This window comes from Biomphalaria glabrata, chromosome 3 (genome assembly GCF_947242115.1).
Source record: "Biomphalaria glabrata chromosome 3, xgBioGlab47.1, whole genome shotgun sequence".
Lineage (NCBI taxonomy): Eukaryota > Metazoa > Mollusca > Gastropoda > Planorbidae > Biomphalaria > Biomphalaria glabrata.
The window spans coordinates 36,067,042-36,086,742 of NC_074713.1; the positions used below are offsets into that span (position 1 = coordinate 36,067,042).

The following is a 19,701-nucleotide window of genomic DNA, read 5'->3' on the forward strand; positions in this document are numbered from 1 at the left end:
TATTTTCATATTGAATTAAAACATGCTACAAGAATTACAATCTATTAAGTAGTTTTAAAGTTATGGTCTCAATACTTACCCCTACCCCAACAAGTTTCGACAGTTTTATGGTTCCCACACTAAAAAATTCATTAAAAAAAAGTTTTCTCTCTGATTGTAATAATTGTAGATCAATGTGATTGGAATAACATGCTGAAGACACTGTGCAAATTTCAGTTGAAAATATTTAATAGATACTAAAATATCTTGACATGTAAGTTCCTCTATATTTTTTCGTTTTTTGACTATTTTACCCTATTTTTGTGAAAAATTTCACTTTTTTAAGGTTTGTTTTTTTTTAAATATTTTTTTCATTATTAAATGATCCATCCAAACATATAGACACTTAAACAGTGACAGATTTGTTGATATTTCAATTTGGGGGTTTAACCTGCCCTTAACACAAACACTTCTACAAAACATAAATATGCAGAATTCATTTTAAAGAAATAATACAATGAACGTGCAAATGTATTTCGCGCCAAAACGTCCCTTGCACCAAAACGGCGGCGCCAAAACGTCCTGCTTCGTGGATAGGAGAATAGATAGATCTAAAGCGGGTGATAGAAACCTTGTTGATGTTACATGTTTTAACTGTCAGGAAAAGGGACACATGGCATACCAGTGTAGAAAACACAAAGGTAATGGAGATGGCAATATGAATGCACAGGGTAATAGAAGCACTAGTGACAGGGGGGTAATCAAGGAAACCGTAGACAAGAGAGGGATAATCGGACAATAGATAGAGTTAATTTTGTAAGAAGAATCCAAGGTAAGGATCGTGATAGTGGAGATATTGAACCAGATGAAGAAATTAATTACGTTGATTGTGGGGAAGATAGATTTAAACTATATCCAGGCATGATAAATAATAAACAGGTAAATGTGATCCGGGACACATCTAGCAGTACACTCGCAGTTCGAGGGGGATTAGTGAAATCTAAGGATTATTTAGGCTATACCAAATCAGTCAGATTGGCAGACGGCGCAGTTAAGAGGTTCGAAGCATGCAAGGTGTTCCTTCGATCTCCATTGTACACAGGGTATTGCGAAGGGGTAGCCATGCCGAGGTTATCTAGAGATGTTTTACTTGGGAATGTAGCAGGTGTCAGAGCCGCTACTGACAAGCAGGTTAGAAGTTGGAGAAGTAGGTATGGCAACAAGAGGCGAAACAAACCTAGAAGAGACATAATTTGTTTTAACTGCCATAAACATGGGCACGTCGCTAGAAAGTGCTGGGATAGAGCAGAACAGTATGAACAGAAGATTGCTAGTTCGGATAGGAGGCCTAGGTCTGGCTGTGATGAAAGAAGAGATGACTACACAGGTAGAAGGTCATATGAGTTTGATAGGGGAGTAAGAAGAGATGTAAACTCCAGTTGGAAAGAACAAATGCATTGCTCGGGCAGATAGCGGATATGACATAACGCTATACTACCATAGTCTGTACATAATTATGTAAATATATGTTATTTCAATTATTTCATTCTTAATTTGTAATTAATTGGCTTGGCTAGCAGTAATAACTAGAGGGGTAGTAAGTTGGTTTAAGGTATCTTGGGATAGTATATTTATGTTATATAGTTGGAAATAGAGTTGAGTTTGTAATTTGGTTAATATTCGATTGGCTCAGTTTGGGCTGGCAAGTATTTATTTCTGCAGTATGTATGAATTGTATGTATGGTTGTAAGTACGAATAGAGAGAGCATTAACATGGCGACGGTGTAATTTTTACCACGGAACGAGTAAGTTTTATGATTTCACTTATTTTATGTGATCATGATCATACATCAGTAAAGATTTAGGTCGTGGTGTTACAAGTAAGTTGAGAGAGATGCTGATGCGGGAGGGGGAGGAGTTGTTATGACGTGATTAGGATTTAGTTATTTGTTTCGGGAATAAGGGGAAAGTTTTACTTAGCGACGATGACGTAAAGTTTGTTAAAAAGTAAGAACGCTCTAGGATTGGATAGAGACAAGACGCTTTTCTTATCACAGCGAGAATAAGAAGTAGTTTACAGACATAGCTGACATCGGACGATTCCCTTCTTGATCAGCGTCGATTGTTTCGGCTTTTCGCCGGTGTTCCTGATTTACTTGAAGGTTACCTCCTGTTTATTTCATTATTTGCATTCGACACCTCGGAAGAGCCATAACAATATATTTATATATGAGTGTGTGTGTGTGTACGTATTAAATCCTTATTACATTTGACCCTTTATTCTATCGGAAGACGTTTATTTTACTCTAGAGGAGGCCAATGAATTGAATAAGGTTCTTCCTGGAATTAGTGGAAAATCTCTATTATTCCCTCCATTGCTAGCAAGGGTGTATGGGGAAGCTCAGAGAGCATCACCAGCTCGGGTCTACCGCCAAGCACTATTTTCGGTACTGAAAACCATAAAAATGCATATTATGAGATATCTACAGTGCATTATCCTGCTATTAAAAAGTTTTATTACATAAACTTTATGTGCTGATCCTTCCTCGTCGTTCGGCGTATTAGGCGGCAAGCTGCTTCCACAAAAATCTGTCACTTGCAATGTCTGAAGCCTCTTCTCACCTGCCCTGAAAACCTGGATTAAAAGGTGGCGCCAAGTTGTACAAGGATGTCCCTGTTTGCGTTTTCCTCGTAATGGCCTCCATTTCATCACAACTCTTATTACGCGTAATTCAATTTGTCGGAGAACATGTCCCGCAAACCCCATGCGACGCTCTGACACAACCTTACTAAGGAGTCGACTTCTTGTTCGGCATAGGATTCCCTTGATTGAGACCCGATCTCTATAACTGACTCGTAAAATCTTCTTAGCCATCTTTGTTGAGCCACATTTAGTGTTTTTCAATTTTTCTATTCACTTCACCTTAATAATGGAGCCCAGCCACTGGTAGACATGTGTAACCTCTCCTGGCTAGGCTCTTGGAATTAGGTGACTGTAGTTTTCTTTAGATTTTATATCGAAAAGGGAAGTTTTATCGTCAAAATCTCTGTTGGGGTGTTTTAAATTTAAAATCTCTTGAGGTTTTTTTTTAAATTCAGTACCCCCTTAACCAAGCTCATAGAAATTGGTCACTGTAGATTGCTTTAGAATAATATTGAAGAAAGAGGTTTTCCACCTCAAAACTCTCTGTATGGGTTATTTTAAACTCAAAACCATCAGGAGCAGTTTTAAACTTTAAAAAGCCCTCTGGAGGAGGGGGCCTAAACTCAAAATCTCCTTTGGTTTGGATACGTTCATAGAATTTTGAGTGCGTAATTAGCTTTTTTTTTATATTGAAGGAGTATTTTTTTTAGCTTCAAACCCCGCTGAAGGAGGTTTTAAACTCAAAACCCCTTTGGCTTTGCTCATAGATTTTGAGTGTGTAATTTGCTTTTTTTTTTGAAGAGGTATTTTTTAGCTTCAAACCCAGCTAAAGTGAAATTTAAACTCAAAACCTTTTTCGCTACGCTCATAGATTTTGGAGTGTGTAATTTGCTTTTTTATAATGAAGAGGTTGTTTTTAAACACAAAACCCCTTAGGCTACGCTCATAGAATTTGGTGACTGATGTATGGGTAGTCTTATATTGAAGAAGGGGTTTTATCGTAAATTTCGGAAGGGGGGGGGGTTTACAATCAAAATCTTCCTTAGCTATGCCCTTGCAATTTGAGGGTTGTAGTTTGCATTCTTTTTTTTTTTTGGGGGGGGGGGTATTATATAGAAGAGAAGCATTTGACTGCAAAACCCACTGGTATGGGGTTTTAAACTCAAAATCCCATTGGCTGCTTTGGGGCAAGTGATGGTTTAGTATTAAAATCTCACCTAAAATAAACAGAACAAATCAGAAAAACAGTCACAAAATTCCGATCTCCCCCCACCCCCTTGAGTGGGAGGAATTTCACTTGTGGGGGGGGGGGAGTTGAACCCCCCTCACGGCTACGCCCATGCTTTAAACTGTGTACACAAAATACAATCAAAATTATTTGTTCTTTCAAAAAATAATTTTTGACTTTGATGTTTTCTCCCATTTTCTGTCTAATCAAAGAAAACATTTTTACAAAATTTCTATTTCAAACTTTTCACTGAGAAAATTTTGAAAATCTAGAAGAACTATTTTATGCTTGTCAGTATGAATATAGTATTACAATGATAATTATCTAATATATATATCTGAAAATGATTTGATTTCTTATGTATCCTTTGATTGTTACAAAATTCCTTGTCACGATAACAAAAACTGGTGAAAAATACATCGTCAATGGAGGTTATTGAACTATTTACAGGTTTTGGCCAAGATCTAACTTTAAATTTAACCCCTGGTAAAGAACTAATCAAAACAATGAACTCATTTTGTAAATACTAAATCTTTCAAATATTCATCATTCAAACCAAACATAACAAATTACATTTGATTCGTTCCAGTGGTCAATGTATAATGTAATATATAATGTGTTATAACTCTTTCCAGTAGACTTAAGCAGACCTAAAAGAAAATGAAATGACATTGGTAATACTGGTACTTTTAAAAAATGTTCATTGCTACATTCACAAGCAGTTTTATGACATTGTTCATGTGACAAATAATAGGCTACACTCACAAGCAGTTTTATGACATTGTTCATGTGACAAATAATAGGCTACACTCACAAGCAGTTTTATGACATTGTTCATGTGACAAATAATAGGCTACACTCACAAGCAGTTTTATGACATTGTTCATGTGACAAATAATAGGCTACACTCACAAGCAGTTTTATGACATTGTTCATGTGACAAATAATAGGCTATACTCACAAGCAGTTTTATGACATTGTTCATGTGACAAATAATAGGCTACACTCACAAGCAGTTTTATGACATTGTTCATGTGACAAATAATAGGCTACACTCACAAGCAGTTTTATGATATTGTTCATGTGACAAATAATAGGCTACACGTAAAATACTTACAAGATGACAATAAAAAAAATTACTAACATTTTTAATAAGTTCAATTTAATTATTTATTTTTTATTAGACATTTAAGAGTCAGATATACATTTTTATAAAATATCTCTTGACCACTAACATAGTTTTAATAAAATATGAATAAATAACAAAAATAATGATGAGAAAATATATATATATATATATATATATATTAAGGTGACCATAAATTTGGGGAGCGAAAGCGGGACATATGTCGATCAGGCTTTGATTTTTTTAGCAATATTTCATTCAACAACTTAGACGTTATTACAATACATCACATGTACACACACATGTAGGCCTACACACATAATAATTTAAATGATTGCTGGCTTTCTGAAACGTTTTCTAAGATAGATCATCTTTATGTGCGATCAATCCAAAAAAGTTAACCTGTCAATGGGCGCTTCTCTCTCTGAAATACAAGGCACAGTTTACGTAAAAGTTTATGATTGTCGCTGCTACCTAACTTTTTTTTAACCAACTTAGCTCATCCAAATAGTAAGTCGCATGCGTACTTCTTTGGGGGAGGATTCTTTTCAAGTTTACATGCCTGTTTTTATGCATTTCCAAACAGATTCGTCAATGGCAAAAGACACTTCATGAGCACTGACATTATGTCCCTCAATTAATAAACAGGATGTCTGCATGAAGTATTGCGCGATGTTGTGTACAAAACGCAGCCACAATTCAGCACACAGGTTTCAATCCAAAAGATTTAGGTGGGTCACTTGTGAAAAGAAGCATGATTTCAAAGCAGGATATAATTTAAATTAACTCTCCACCGAAGGCTTCAGAGCTAACCACCTGGTCTTTATATAGCCCGAATTGTGCTATATTATACATTGACGAACTTGTTTTTCTTTCTTTTAAATTTTTGCCGCTAAGGATGGCAGAAAGAATAGTATCCTCAAGAGAAACAGTTTCATTTTACTGTGGGCTCAAAGCAACCTTGAATGCTGTCAACAACTGGGCATCACTAACCGGCTTGTTTTCTTTGTTCATTATATAAAGGCAACACCTTTAGAAACAATAACAATTGCTTCACATTCGATGAAAACTGTTATTATGAAAAACTATATGATAGACAAAAGTACCTTTACCGGCCGCGGATTGATCTATCTATTAAGTAATTAAACATTGAATGAGGATTACTAGATCAAGAAAGATTTTAAAAATAAAAGTTTGGCATTGATGAACTTTTTATGAAAGACGGGCATTTGCCGTCTGCCCAGACATTTTATGAAAACTTTAAAGATGTCCCAAAGCGGGTGGTCTAGTCAGGTATATATATATATATATATATTGTTGTATCTCTAAGACAGGCAGGTCGGCAACAGTAAACGATGTATTTATTTATTATAAGCATCAACAAATAGTAATAGTTACTAGTTAGACTTGGACGTCTGCTATAAAGTCACAGGGGGTAAAATGTTTTAAGTTCTAAGAGTCCTACTTCATACCAGAACATAGAACAGACCACCGACACACTTCCCAGTGTCGCTCCAGGTCTCCCAAAGTTTCCTAGTATCTCACAGGACAGGACTCAGCACCAGACTGTTCAGACTCCCATAACTTTTAGCCGGCTCCACAACAGTCCTTCTTCCTGTCTAAACATGTCTTGTACTACTAGTGTTTAGTAGTGCTCAGATGCGCATCATCAGTGTGAAAAAAAAGTACACAAACAAATGTATAGTTTGTTTTGATAAAAAAAATAAATTTACATAATTAAGTTAAAGACACTCAATTCTTTTTGTAGTAAATCATCTCTGACCACTATTTACTTTTTTATTTCTGACAAATTCCACAATTCTTGAGTTTTTTAGGAGTACATTGTAGTTTGGATAAACTGTTAAAAAAAAAGATGAAACATCAAAACAAAATATTACAGATATTAGATTTGGGCATTTAAAGGAATAATACATACCTAAAATATAGTTCATGTGCTATTTTAGGCAAATAATATAATTATATTAAATAGGATTGAAATAACTGTAGTAATTATATTAATAATATCTTTATTCTTTATTCTCTTGGCAAAAAACAAACCCCATTTGGGCAGTTGTTTGAGACAAACATCTATAAAAAACCTAACAAGATCCTCGAAATAAAGAATCACCCTTTGTGTCAGGATTTTGTGATTTTACCATCACAAAAGAGATACAAGACACCGATAGCAAAGACAAACAGACACAAACACTCTTTTGTTCCCCTGGCAATCAAATCATTAAATAAGAACAATCTGGTATAAACTTTGTCACATGTAAATTATGAGTGCGTCTGGTGTGAATGTACACTTTGGTTTCTTATAGTTATGTTTTTTGTTTGGTGTAATGCACAAATTGTAAGACAAATTTCCTTACGGATAATAAAGATTATTATTATTATTATTATTATTATTATTATTATTATTTTAAAATTATGTATTACTTATTAAAAATATTACGATGAGAATAATGTATAATTTCTACAATCTAACTGAAGAGAAAAATGGAATAAATTTAGATATGAATCCATCAATAAGATAAGCAATTGTATATATTACGCTAACAGGTCTTTAAAATAATTGTCTCACACGGTAAAAAGTTTTCAAATTATCATAACTATGTTACAGATAGGGCTGTCTGGTCAGTTTTGTCCACCATCCAGCCCATGGCAGAAATATTATTTTCAATGGTTCTAATAAAAATATTCCATACAATTTAGGTCTTTAAACAACATTTTTTTCCCTATATGTTGAAACTTTCAGTAAAAAAAGCTTTGACTCTCAAAACAATGTAACTTATGCTAAGGTTGGACTGTACTTACACTGTCAATATCATACGGAGCAAAACCTGTGTTCTGTGGATCATGCCCTCTGAAGGAAACTGATAAAAAATAAACATATGTTGTAACTCTGTTCCCACGCTGATATACATGGTGCGTACTAGGACACTGTTCCACACGAGCGTTGAAAATACAAGGGAGGAAATAGAGACATGATGGTGAATGCCGGCTTATTTTGATCAGAACAAACTAGATCTAAGAGAATCTGACATCTTGTGGTTTGTGTGTGTTATTTGTTTTATTTATTTAATCATTATCAATGTTATTTTTCTTTGATTGAGTGCTTTCCTTAAATTTTAAACACAACAATTGTTGTCAGGTGTGGGATAATAGGCGACTCAAAGAGAGGAGGTAGGATTTGATCACAATGGAATCTGTAAAACAACTAGACCAACTCTTAGTTAAAGAGCTAAGGCGGGAACTTCGTTACCGATATCTGAGGCTTGGTGGTACCAAGGAGGTGCTTACAGCTCGTCTCCGGTAAGCCCTGATAGATGAAGACGAAGCTCCGCATACCTACCTATTTGAAATTAAACCGGAGATTTATGAACTCATAGGCAAGATACATGAAGGTGTTGATGCAATGTGTAAACAAATTAACAGTATGAGTAACAAGGTAGATAAAATGGTGTCTCAAGCGAAAGAAGCAATTGACTTGTTGGTGAAAGAGCAGTTGCCTGAAGACACGTTGCTGAAGAAGCTGCATGGTCAGGACTGTGGCTGCACAAACAGTGGTGGCGGAGAAGCTAGGGATTGGAGCGCCGTCTGTGGCTGTGTTGTGGGCAAGTCTTGTGGGCGTGATTTTCAAGATGTGAAACTTGACAACGATTGCTGTGACAATCTCAACGGGATGTTTCAAATCGAAACGAAAGAAACAAATGAAGAAACTAGGGAAGTCTGCTATGTGCCTGAAGATTTTGTTCCTAATGTAAATGCAACAAGTACCTCAATGAGCCGAACAGATCAAAACAACGTTGGGTCTGCGTCCAAGCTTCCTGCTGTTGACTTTCAAGACCTCTGTTTATCTGTTAGTACCTTTAATGAGAACTCAAACCACGAAAGCATCAGAACCGTTTCTGATTCCTTGCCCTGGATGTCGTCGGGTGAAATTGCTATTACCGGCCGAGACAATGGCCGAGACAGAAACAACGAATTGGACTTTGGCAGCGGCATAAGAGAGAACTCAATGCTTGACAACTGCATCCATGCGAATGACATGAACTGTATATGCGGCGCCCTGCGGGGACAGTGCCCATGCCAAGAAACCCAGCTACAAGATCTGAATTTGACAGAAATGTGTACTTCTGCCCACTTCAGTGAGAGTGACTTGAACGATGGTGAATTAATTCCATAATAATCTGATGTAGTGGTGGATGAAAATTACAAGGATGCTTCATGGGCGTACCTTACAGATGAGGCTGAGAAAGACTATGTGTTTGAAACCATGGCTACCTGTGGTCCTACAACTGTGTCACGAAACGTCCATGGAAAGGGTCCACTGACTCAGCGTCTTAGAACAACAACCCTGGAATCTACAGTGATCGCCACAACTTCCATTTGCGCTAAGTGGCTGGCAACCCTGACCTCCACTAACTCTTCCTCTGTCAGCTGGCTGGCATCAGCAACCATCGTCATAAGGTCGAAGCTGCGACCACGATATCGTTTCAAGCGTAGACTGGCCAACTGGAAGAAGAGGAAGCGACGTAAAACTGTGCAGATAGGTTCGTGGGCAACAGGAACCCTACCGTCTGTGGTTCCCAGCAATCGACCTCCACCTGAACTGTTAAACCTCCGCTGCACTTTTTCTTTTCGGGACGAAAAGCTCTAAAAAGGGGACAATGTTATAACTATGCCATGTCACCGTCATCTAAGCCCAGAAAGTGCGCAATGTGATAGACTAGACTGAAAAGGATGTCGACATTAGGAAAGAAGAACGATATCCGCCCAAGTAAAAAGCTGGAATGAAGATGCTGTGTTCAAGGCAGTTGTATGTATTTGTGATGTCATGTAAATAAACATATATGTCTCGTTGAGTCGTCTCCCTTAAGTTATAACAATATTTCTTTCAAGTATGTATTTAAGTAATTTCATTTCGGGGGGGGGGTACCCCACAACCCCCTGGCTACGCCCATGATATATATATATATATATATATATATATATATATATGTGTGTGTGTGTGTATATATATATATATATATATATATATATATATTTCTATCAAATATTTTGTTTTACATATTTCAGACTTTCCTTCACAAATTAATACTATGACATTATAGCGTAAACCTCCAGCAGGATAGAGGGGAATGTGGGTGAGAGTGGCACAAAACCGATCTATCAAAGAGACACACCAGATGGCATACTACATGACAAGGTAGCTACTAGATCAATTCGCTGCATAACCTTTACATTTCTGTGTAACAGTCAGAGACTGATTAGTATCTCGTATGCACAATGGAAATTATGTGTAGATGTATTAATATGAGCAGAAAATAGTTCTTGAAAAAAAAACTAGAAATATTAAACCTAATTATAAATATATAATTTTGAAAACACTTTATAAAAAAAAAGATTTGACTTACTGAGCATTGTCTTCAACCTGATGGCACACATGATAAAATCGCCAAAGTCTATCTGGCCAATTTTATTGCTATAACGCATGACCAATGATTTGAATGTTCTATTGCTGATGTGAAAACCTAGATATAAAAAGAGTTGCCAGATTGTAAAACATGCCACTGAATAACTAAAGGTAGAAAGCAAAGCATTGATTCAAATAATGTGTCAAGTTATTAACAGTCTAATGACAGGCTTTGGAAAATGAAGTTACTTACCAACATGATTTAGAGCATTCCTGAGCTCATATGACGACAAATTACCACTCTTGTCCTTATCAAACTCTTTGAACACACCCTGGAAAAATGTAAGAGAATAAAGAAGAGATTTAAACAGAGAGAAAAATATTCTTAAAAAAGAAAGAAAAAAACTTGAAAAGTTATTTTTTTTAACTGAAAAATCATTTCCTGTAAGGCAGAATAAATAAAGAGTAGGTTAAAAATTTCATAAAAACTGAACAATGAAACTCACTTTCCATCTTGTCAGATCTTCCCAAAGATTCTTAAACTCATCATAGCCAAGTTTTCCAGATAGGTCACCCTGACATAAGATTAAGGAAGTTTAAAAGCTAGAACATGTCTCAAGACATTTGAACTTTTAATTAAAGTGACACATTTGTGTACTTAAGCATTTTTTTAAATGAAATTTTCTATATGTCAGTGTTTTCTTATTTTTGTGTACAATATTGTCTAAGGATACATCATGCATGGCCACCATACTTCTGCATGTATCAACACCAAATCCAGGAAATGGGAATTCTGAAATATAAAAAAAAAAAAAAAAGAAAAGATAAGGCACATAACAAAATTAGAAACATTGAAAACAAAAATAGTCATGTTTGTTTATAAAAAATGATTGTAAAATGTTTTACATGTTTCGGATGTTTCTTCAGAGTTGAAGATAATTACTTCCTAGTCCAAACCTCCCGAAGGACGACGGGGAATGGGAGCGGGAAGGGTTTGAACCCGGGACCATCGATAAATCTGAAAGACAGTACAGCGCGCAAACCGTTCTTACAGAACACTAAAAATATTACTGAAACTGATAAAACTTTTCAAGATTAATTACACATGTTTTTAAATGCAAGCAGAATGGAACAAAATATTTACAAAAATACTTATTTAATGTTTTGATAGTATATAGGCTTCTTAAACCAATATTGAGAACACTTTAAAAATACTTAATTGAATAGGCCTACATTTCTGTACAAAGAAGTGAATAGGTACAGCGAAACCCATACAAATTAATAGAGTGATATTCCTTCACCAATCCAATGTGAGATTGTGTGTGTTTGTTTCTTTTAGTAGTTGTGAGTAGTGAACTGTTTTAGCACGGGGTTTTTAATGGGGGACAACAAGTTTTCTAGCGGTCAGTCTAGTTAGTTGAAGAGCTTACCTACTCTGAGTAGGGTGTTGATGATTGTTGTCAGTTGTATTGCCTAGATTACGGAAATACTATTTCTGCCATATGTGTGTACTGAATATTTGGGGCAATGCTGTATTGTGTCATGATACTGTTATAACTCAGCCGTGCGCACCGCCATCCAGGCTAGTACAGAGGTGCGCACTGTTATAGAATAGACTGGAAAGGATGTGAACATTAGAACATTAGAAGAGGAGAACGATTTCCGCCCAAGTAGAGAGCCAATATGGAGAGATTGTGCCTAAGATAGATGCTGTTTTGTGTACCTGTGATGTCGTTTAAATATACGTCTATGTCTCGTTGAGTTGCCTCACTTAAGAAAAATACAATATCCTTAAGTAATCTAATATTAAATCTAGTCTAGACGCCCTGGAGTATTTAATTTAGGCACAATAATTACTTTCAGTATTGATGATTTTGTATTCTATATTATATGTGTAACTAGTGTAACTAGTTGTAATAATGTAAATAAATACGAAGTTCTACTCTGTTGTTGAGTGTACTTTTGTAATACTTGTACGCCTTTAAGGATCTACAGTTGAGAATCATACCCTTAGTACATCGAGCCATTTATCTGTAGTAAAGAACTAGCCCCATAAGTTCCTTAGACAATGATAAACCTATCCAATCTATTCTTTAATGTGTTCTAGCAATTACTTTTTCTGTCTGCCTTTTCTTTTTCCTGTTACTGTTCCCTGAATGAAGGTTTCGCAAACACTGAAAATTTTATGATTTGGCCATAAAGTTTTAGTTGTTGTTTTTTTTTTTTGACAATGTAACTAATGCTAAGGTTGAGCTTTACTTACACTGTCAATATGTCATCGTGGGAGGGGGTCTCATTTTCATTATGATCCTGTTTTTAATCTCCTCATTTGTGATGTTTTATTTGTAGATAATACCTAGGATCATCCTATAGCATCTCTATTTTATAGCTAGGATTCTCTTATCCATTTCTGCAGTTAGCGTCCAAGATTCACAAGCATACAAGAATTTGGCTATAACTAAGGAGCACATTAGTCTGATTATAGTGCCGGTTTATGGTCCATAAACCAGACAAGCTGCAAAGTGCATGCGGCCTCGCTGCATGTAGCTTTGACGCTTAACTCACGGCGATAACAATCTCACTTAAACACTTGCTCCAAAAACTGCGTGAAAATATAACCGTTGTAATGGTTATCGATTCCCAGTTCTGCCTCCAAGCCTTGGCTGGCTTAGGGGGAAAGTCCCAATATGGTGGAAGAAGCATTAGGCGTCGCAAATAACATTCGCCTACTTATCATCTTCATGCAGTGGTTGCCCTCGCACTGCGGCGTGAGGGGAAATGCCGTGGCTTGCGCTCCATCTCGAGAAGGAGCGCTGGCCGTGCCCACTTTTGAAGCACCAAGCACGTACCAACAGGCTACCACAGTTTTACGAGAGGGGCCACATGATAGATGGTTGAAATCCTGGGATTATTCCGAAACTGTCAGGGGAGTCTGGCAGCACAAATCGAGAGGACCCGTGGTGGAGGCAAAAAAGGTTGAAACAATCGATAATTGCGCAGTGGCGTACGGGATACTGCCCCATTGGTGCTTATTTTGCCCGGTTCCGGCCAAATTTTGATGCCCGTTGCCGACACTGTGGGGAATCAGAAGAGACGGTGGTGCACGTCTTGAAAGAGTGTCCGCAGCTCCACGAGCTGCGGGGAGACGTATCCAGTGGTCAACTAGACTTGTATGGAAGCTATGAGGCACTACGCCACATAGCAGAGTTCCTTACCAGGGCACTACGGGAGACCTAGGTCTCCCTGCCTTGTCACCAATTGGAGTTCATCTCAGATTATGGTGCCTAGGGCTAGGACTTTGTCTTTCCAGATTGTTTTGAGCTTTAAAGTGCTGTGCAATTCTGGTCAGAAGTTAACGATTGGTTTCTTTATCTCAAATAATAGCTACAATGTATTTAAAACTTTTGACACTTGCTAGCTTTTTACCTCCAATACAGATGTCCATTTTTAAGGTCTGTTAGCTATTGGTCATATGTGTTTTTTAGCATTGGTTTCCATACCATATGCTGAAAAAGTCTATTGCGAATCATCAAGTCAACTAGCTCTTCCTTTGTCCCTGCCAGCCAAAACTATTTAGATCAGTTTGTCATTTCAACTCTCGTGTTTTTATTTATAATGTTATTACAGCGCCTTGAGCCTACATTATGTTTATTAACAGGGCTCTATAAATTAAATTATTATTATTAGTAGTAGTAATAGTAGTATTATCATTATGGCATCTGCAAAGTGCAAGTTAGCAATTCTTCTTCCACCAATGCTTACAGTACCTTTGTAACCTTCAAGAGCATCTTCCATTATCCCTTCAAGGAATATATTGAAAAGTGTTGGTTAAAGTAGACATCATTGTTTCACCTCATCTATGGTTTTAAACCATCCCCTAATGTTAATGTTGAAGTACACTGCACAAGTGACCTGCTTGTCAAGGTTCTAGATTATTTTAATTATGTTTTTACTTTAACATTGTTGCCCAGAATGCCTCTAGCCACAGACGTGAATAATATTGGCCAAAATATGTTAAATACCATTTAAGTATTACATTCCTATTTGATGTGTAAAAAAATTTCTTTCAATAACTCAAATGTTTTTTTTTATTTTTACAAAGCTTATAACAACTCACTATGTCTGTCTGGTAAAAAATTTGAATATATTATTTCTCCCACATTCATTCTTGGATCATATTGAAATTTTGCACAACTATTCATTGGAGTACACAATACATCAATCAATAAAAATTAACATTATTTTGTTGAATACAGACAAGGGAAACGTTTTCTTCAGTATTCAGAAATTTGGCTTAATATTTAGGGTTTTGTTCCCTTAGATAAGTGTACAATTTATTTATTATTTATCTCACAACTATTCTCTGGATCAAGTTGAAACTTTGAACAATTATTGATTGTACCTAACAAAACATAAATCAATAAAAAATAAACAAATTAGTCAATTATTTATTGGTAATTATCTATTTTGTTTGATATTGAAAAAAGGAAATAATTTATACACTATTTAGATATATAGATGTAATTGTGGAATTCTACCCTTTAGATTAGCTATGTTTTTTAATGTATTATTATATTTTGCTTGTTTAATAATTTCATTAATAAGGGGGTTCCATGATAATTTTTCATTTATTATTACACCTAGATATTTTATATTGTGAGGCTTTAGTATGTGTAACTGGTTTGCCTGGGACAGAGAGGAGAGTAATGCCCCTCCAGTTGTTGCAGTCTGCCAAATTGACCTTCTTTGGAAGCTTTACAATCTATCTTTTTTGCCTTGGACTTTAGAGGTTCGCCAACAGAGATTTAAGAGATCAGTCATTTTGTTCACAATGCACTGCCCCCTCCCCAGCCCCATGTCATATCATTTCTGTTGAGACGGCTTCAACAGTCTGTAGATGAAAGGCTCAGAGAAGAGCAAGGAGGATTCCAAAGAGGCAGATCATGTGCAGAGCAGATTTTCGTTCTATGAAATATCATAGAGTACCAACAACGGCTAAAGATCAGTTTCGTAGACTTTAAGAAAGCATTTGATAGTGTCAACCGAGAATCATTATTGAAAATAGTTAGAGAATACGGCATCCAAGAAACATTTGTTTAGATTCTAGGACACCTATGCAGTCAATCTAGTTGTTGCATCATGACAGGTGTGAGACAGGGGTGCATCCTATCTCCCTTCCTCGTCCCTTAGCCATCGACTACATAATGTGGAGAGCAATGAATCAGCCTGTCTTTGCTATTCCATGAAGTGAACAAAACCGAATGACGGACTTGGACTTTGCTGATGATGTTGCACTACTCGGGGCTACAAATAAATGAATACAAGAAATGACGGAGAGCCTAGATAGAGAGGCCTCCAAAATTGGCTTCCGCAAATCTTGTATAAGACTAAAATTTTACGAGTGGGATATAAGGCAAGGGTGCTCCCGTCAGACTTGGCGAGTCAAAGCTTGAAGTGTTGGAAAAGTTCACATAACTTGGCAGCATCATAACAGGCGATGGGGATGCCTACCATGATGTAGCGTGCCGTGAACAAGCCATTGGACTTGAGACAAAAATACACTTTCTTAACACAATCGCTATCCCACCAGCAACATATGCATGTGAGACATATAAGTCATCTGCCAATATTGAAAAAAAGACTACATATGGCTACACAAAAATAGCTGAGACGGATTTTGGGAGTCAGTTACATAGATCGGGTCTCAAACAAGGAAATCCTTTGCCGAACTGGGAGTCGAACACTTAGCAAGATTGTGACAGAGTTTGCGTGACATGTTCTCGGACAAAATGAATAGGAAATCCTATGCCTAACTGGGAATCGACTACTTAGTAAGGTTGTGACAGAGCGTCGCATGAGGTTTGCGGGACATGTTCTCCGACAAATTAAATTTCGTATACTAAGAGTTGCGATGACATGGAGGTCATTACGTGGAAAGCGCAAACAGGGATCCTAGTTCACCTTGGCGCCAAACTTTCATGAAGGACCTCAGAACAGTAGACACCAGGTGGGAGGAGGCTTCAAACATTGCCAGCGACAGATCTTTGTGGAGACAGCGTGCCGTCCAATACGCCGAACGGCGCGGTAGGACTTAAGTCTAAGTAAGTAAGTAACTGGTTTACCACGAATAAAATAAGTAATTTTATTTGTTTTAGTTTTTTTTAGTGGCCCCCGAAAGGGGAAAAGAAGCTATTAGTTTTGTGTAGCCTGTCTCTCAGAAACTAGAAGAGAAAATGAAATTCTGACATCATGATATTTTAGATCATTCAAAGTTCTAATGCAACGGCTACTTTTTCTTTTGTGAAAGCGAAAATCTAATTTTTAAAATCAATTATGCAAGCAGTTTTTTCATAAGAACACACCATTTTTACAACTATTCACTTTTAATAGTAACAAACACTAGAAGCATTTTAGCTAGAGAGAGATTCATCAAGCATTTTTAAAACACATTTATGCAAATGGCTTTAGATATTTTTCATATATATTGCAAAGTTATGTAAGTTCTGTCATACTAAATACGACATTTACAAAAAAAAAATGTTTCATTTTTTTAAAGAGAAAAAATCTATTTAGTATGCATTAAAGTTGGATATAATTTAAAACAACAATTAATAAGTAGTTTTTCATATTATTGCGTGAACTTCAGAGCTGCAAAGTCACAATAAAACACAAAACTAAAGAATTTCTTTTTACGGAAATTTCGTTCTTGAGGCTTTGTATAAGATATTTGTTCTTTACAAAACAATTAGATCAATTAGATATTCATTATAATACATCCGTGAGGCCAGATTCACGTCTTACTTCACATTCACTTTCACATATCCCTTGGTCTGCTGGACCTTTAGGGCACCATATAAGATCTGCCAACCTTCTTTCTCCATTCTTCTATGTCATTTGCATTTGATAGAATTTCATTTTGATACTATTTCTGAAAATATTGAAACCTGCCTTTTTATTTGCCTGGGTGGACCACTTTGAGGGACAATTTTGAGTTTGTGTTTCCAATCAAACTATCTTTGCAACCTTGATTTTACTCTTATAACTGGCACTTTCTGTGTGGAATAAGTTAAGAGTAATAACATCTGTACAAAGCTCTGAAGACATTTGTGTACAAGAATCAACTAGTTGATTTACTTGGTAATTTACCTTTTGTGAAAACATTATTGAGTAATTCCTGTAGCTCATAAGCATCAATTTCCATGTCCTCACCAGCAATATGTTTGAAGCTTTGTTTAAAAGAATCTTGATCGGTTGGCTCATTACATTTCTGCAACTGAAAATAAACAAAAAAAAATACGTTTTCAATTTAATAATAATAAGAGGCCTGCCAATAGTATTAAAATAAATGCACTAAATACATAGTTTTAGTTTTTGTAACGATAGTAACTACAAACATGCTGTGCATATTAGTTAATCTTTATAACATGACCTTTCCTACCCAAATTCTTTAAATGTAATTAAATCTAACTACTTCTATATTTTTTTTTATTAAAAAAATCTTATAACATTAATATAGCATTATACATCACTTGCAGTGGCGTCACTAGGGTGGGTGTCACCCGGTGCGGTTAGCTCAGGGTTTCAAACCTCAACCCCCTGTATCAAATTTACCACACACCCCCGCACCCCCCTAGTGACGCCACTGATCACTAGTTTTAGAAAATATTCTATGAATTTTTTTTTCTATCCATCTAACTAAGAAGTATGCATTTAGAAATCAATAATCACTAAATCTGATCATTTCAATACATTTGATATACAGTTCAATTTACTTTTGCTTGATTTAGTTCTGTTACAAATGACCCTTTCTTTATCTAGAACCATTAACTTTAAAAAAATTATCTTCTTTTGAGTCAAAACTCATAGCACATGTTAAGCTCAATCATTATTACAATATTGCATTATTGCGTTATATTCTGTAAAGCTATTAGTGCAATGAAACAGTGTAAGTTCAATGAAAAGTTTTTATCTTATTTGTATGTGTTGAGAGTCCAGTAGATGTGTTTTAGATACAGTTAATTATGTAGAGATGAAGCAGCTTTCAATCTGTGTTCTAGTTTATCATTTTATTGTCAGCTAACAAATATATATCAAGTACGTAAGTAAAACATCTTGCACATTTTTAAAAGTCCTATTAAAGTCCCATTAAAAAAAAAACATTCAAACAAACATAATGTTTTTGTTTACGAAAGTGAAGAAAAAGGTTAGCATTGACAAATAAAGTTTAATAACCCATGGTAATGAGATAAAGAACAAAACAAGAGACTTGACAAATTATTTAAAGCAATGTGTTAAATGAAGCAGGTTAAAGCAATTTAATCAGATTTTTAGATTTCATTCTAAACAACTATTATGTTAATTGTTATTGCAGAATAGAAACATTTTATTTTTGTTTGAACATTTCATTAAACCTGATTGTTAATTTTTTAATTGAAGATAATAAGAACTGAACTCAACCTTAGGTACACCAGGCAACAGATTTCTAGTCTAGATGTAAAAAATGGCAAGTTATGATAATAGTGTAAAATATCAGAGTATTTATAAACTTGGTAAATTATGGAGAGTTTTAAAATAGAATGAATAAAAGAACTGAACGTATGGGATTATACGTAAGGAAAAAAAAACAGGAATGGAGAAAGATGGTTGACAGATCATATGTGGTGCCCCAACAAAAACAGACTAAGGGATAGGTGAAGGTGAAGCTACTTTGTAACTGAACAATTTGTGGGAAATTTTTAATTTTCACAATTTTTTAAAAATTAAATTAAATGTCTACATTTGTCTAACCAATCAAGCTTTTTAATTAAGAAAATCAAAACTCAGAAGGATTTATAAATGCAATAAAATGTCAAAAAGTTAAGTTGTTATTTCAGTGAAATTAACTGTTGTCGAAGACAAATATTTTCTATGTTCCAGACAGTTAATATTATTTATCAATTTCAATCCTAAATTTTAAAACAAATTTTCTTAAATAAATTTCCACTTTTAGACTTATTTGTAAATATATATCACTTAAGATGTTTTTCAATTAAGCAAAAATGGATTAATTAATTAGTAAAAAAAAATAATTAAGTAAACTAAACTCAAAAGATGAATTAGAAAATAAAATATAACTAAAATTTAATTGTCCAAAAGAAAGTTTTATAACACAGTAAAATGTAATGTTTGAATTAACAGCAAAGAAAAAAAGTCAAACTTTCCACACACACACACACACACAAAAAGCAAAGTTAAAGAAATTATCAACATCCATTTCCATTTGAATGAAGGCTCTATTCTCCCTTACAAGCCCTAGATCAAAACCC

At 35.4% G+C, this 19,701-nt stretch overlaps 1 protein-coding gene across 1 annotated transcript in view; it reads right to left on the reverse strand.

The window, feature by feature from the left end:
* Positions 1-4,827: 4,827 nt before the first annotated feature.
* The window catches only part of LOC129925296 (calpain-B-like), a 90,565-nt gene continuing 75,691 nt past the window's right edge, over positions 4,828-19,701 (reverse strand). The window contains exons 13-20 of the mRNA XM_056024823.1: positions 18,854-18,883; positions 17,543-17,669; positions 11,131-11,189; positions 10,903-10,971; positions 10,650-10,728; positions 10,398-10,514; positions 7,795-7,853; positions 4,828-6,835 (exon numbers count right to left, since the gene is read on the reverse strand). Coding sequence (XP_055880798.1) covers positions 6,809-6,835; positions 7,795-7,853; positions 10,398-10,514; positions 10,650-10,728; positions 10,903-10,971; positions 11,131-11,189; positions 17,543-17,669; positions 18,854-18,883 — 567 coding nt within the window. The 3' untranslated portion in view covers positions 4,828-6,808. The remainder of the gene's footprint in view (positions 6,836-7,794; positions 7,854-10,397; positions 10,515-10,649; positions 10,729-10,902; positions 10,972-11,130; positions 11,190-17,542; positions 17,670-18,853; positions 18,884-19,701) is intronic.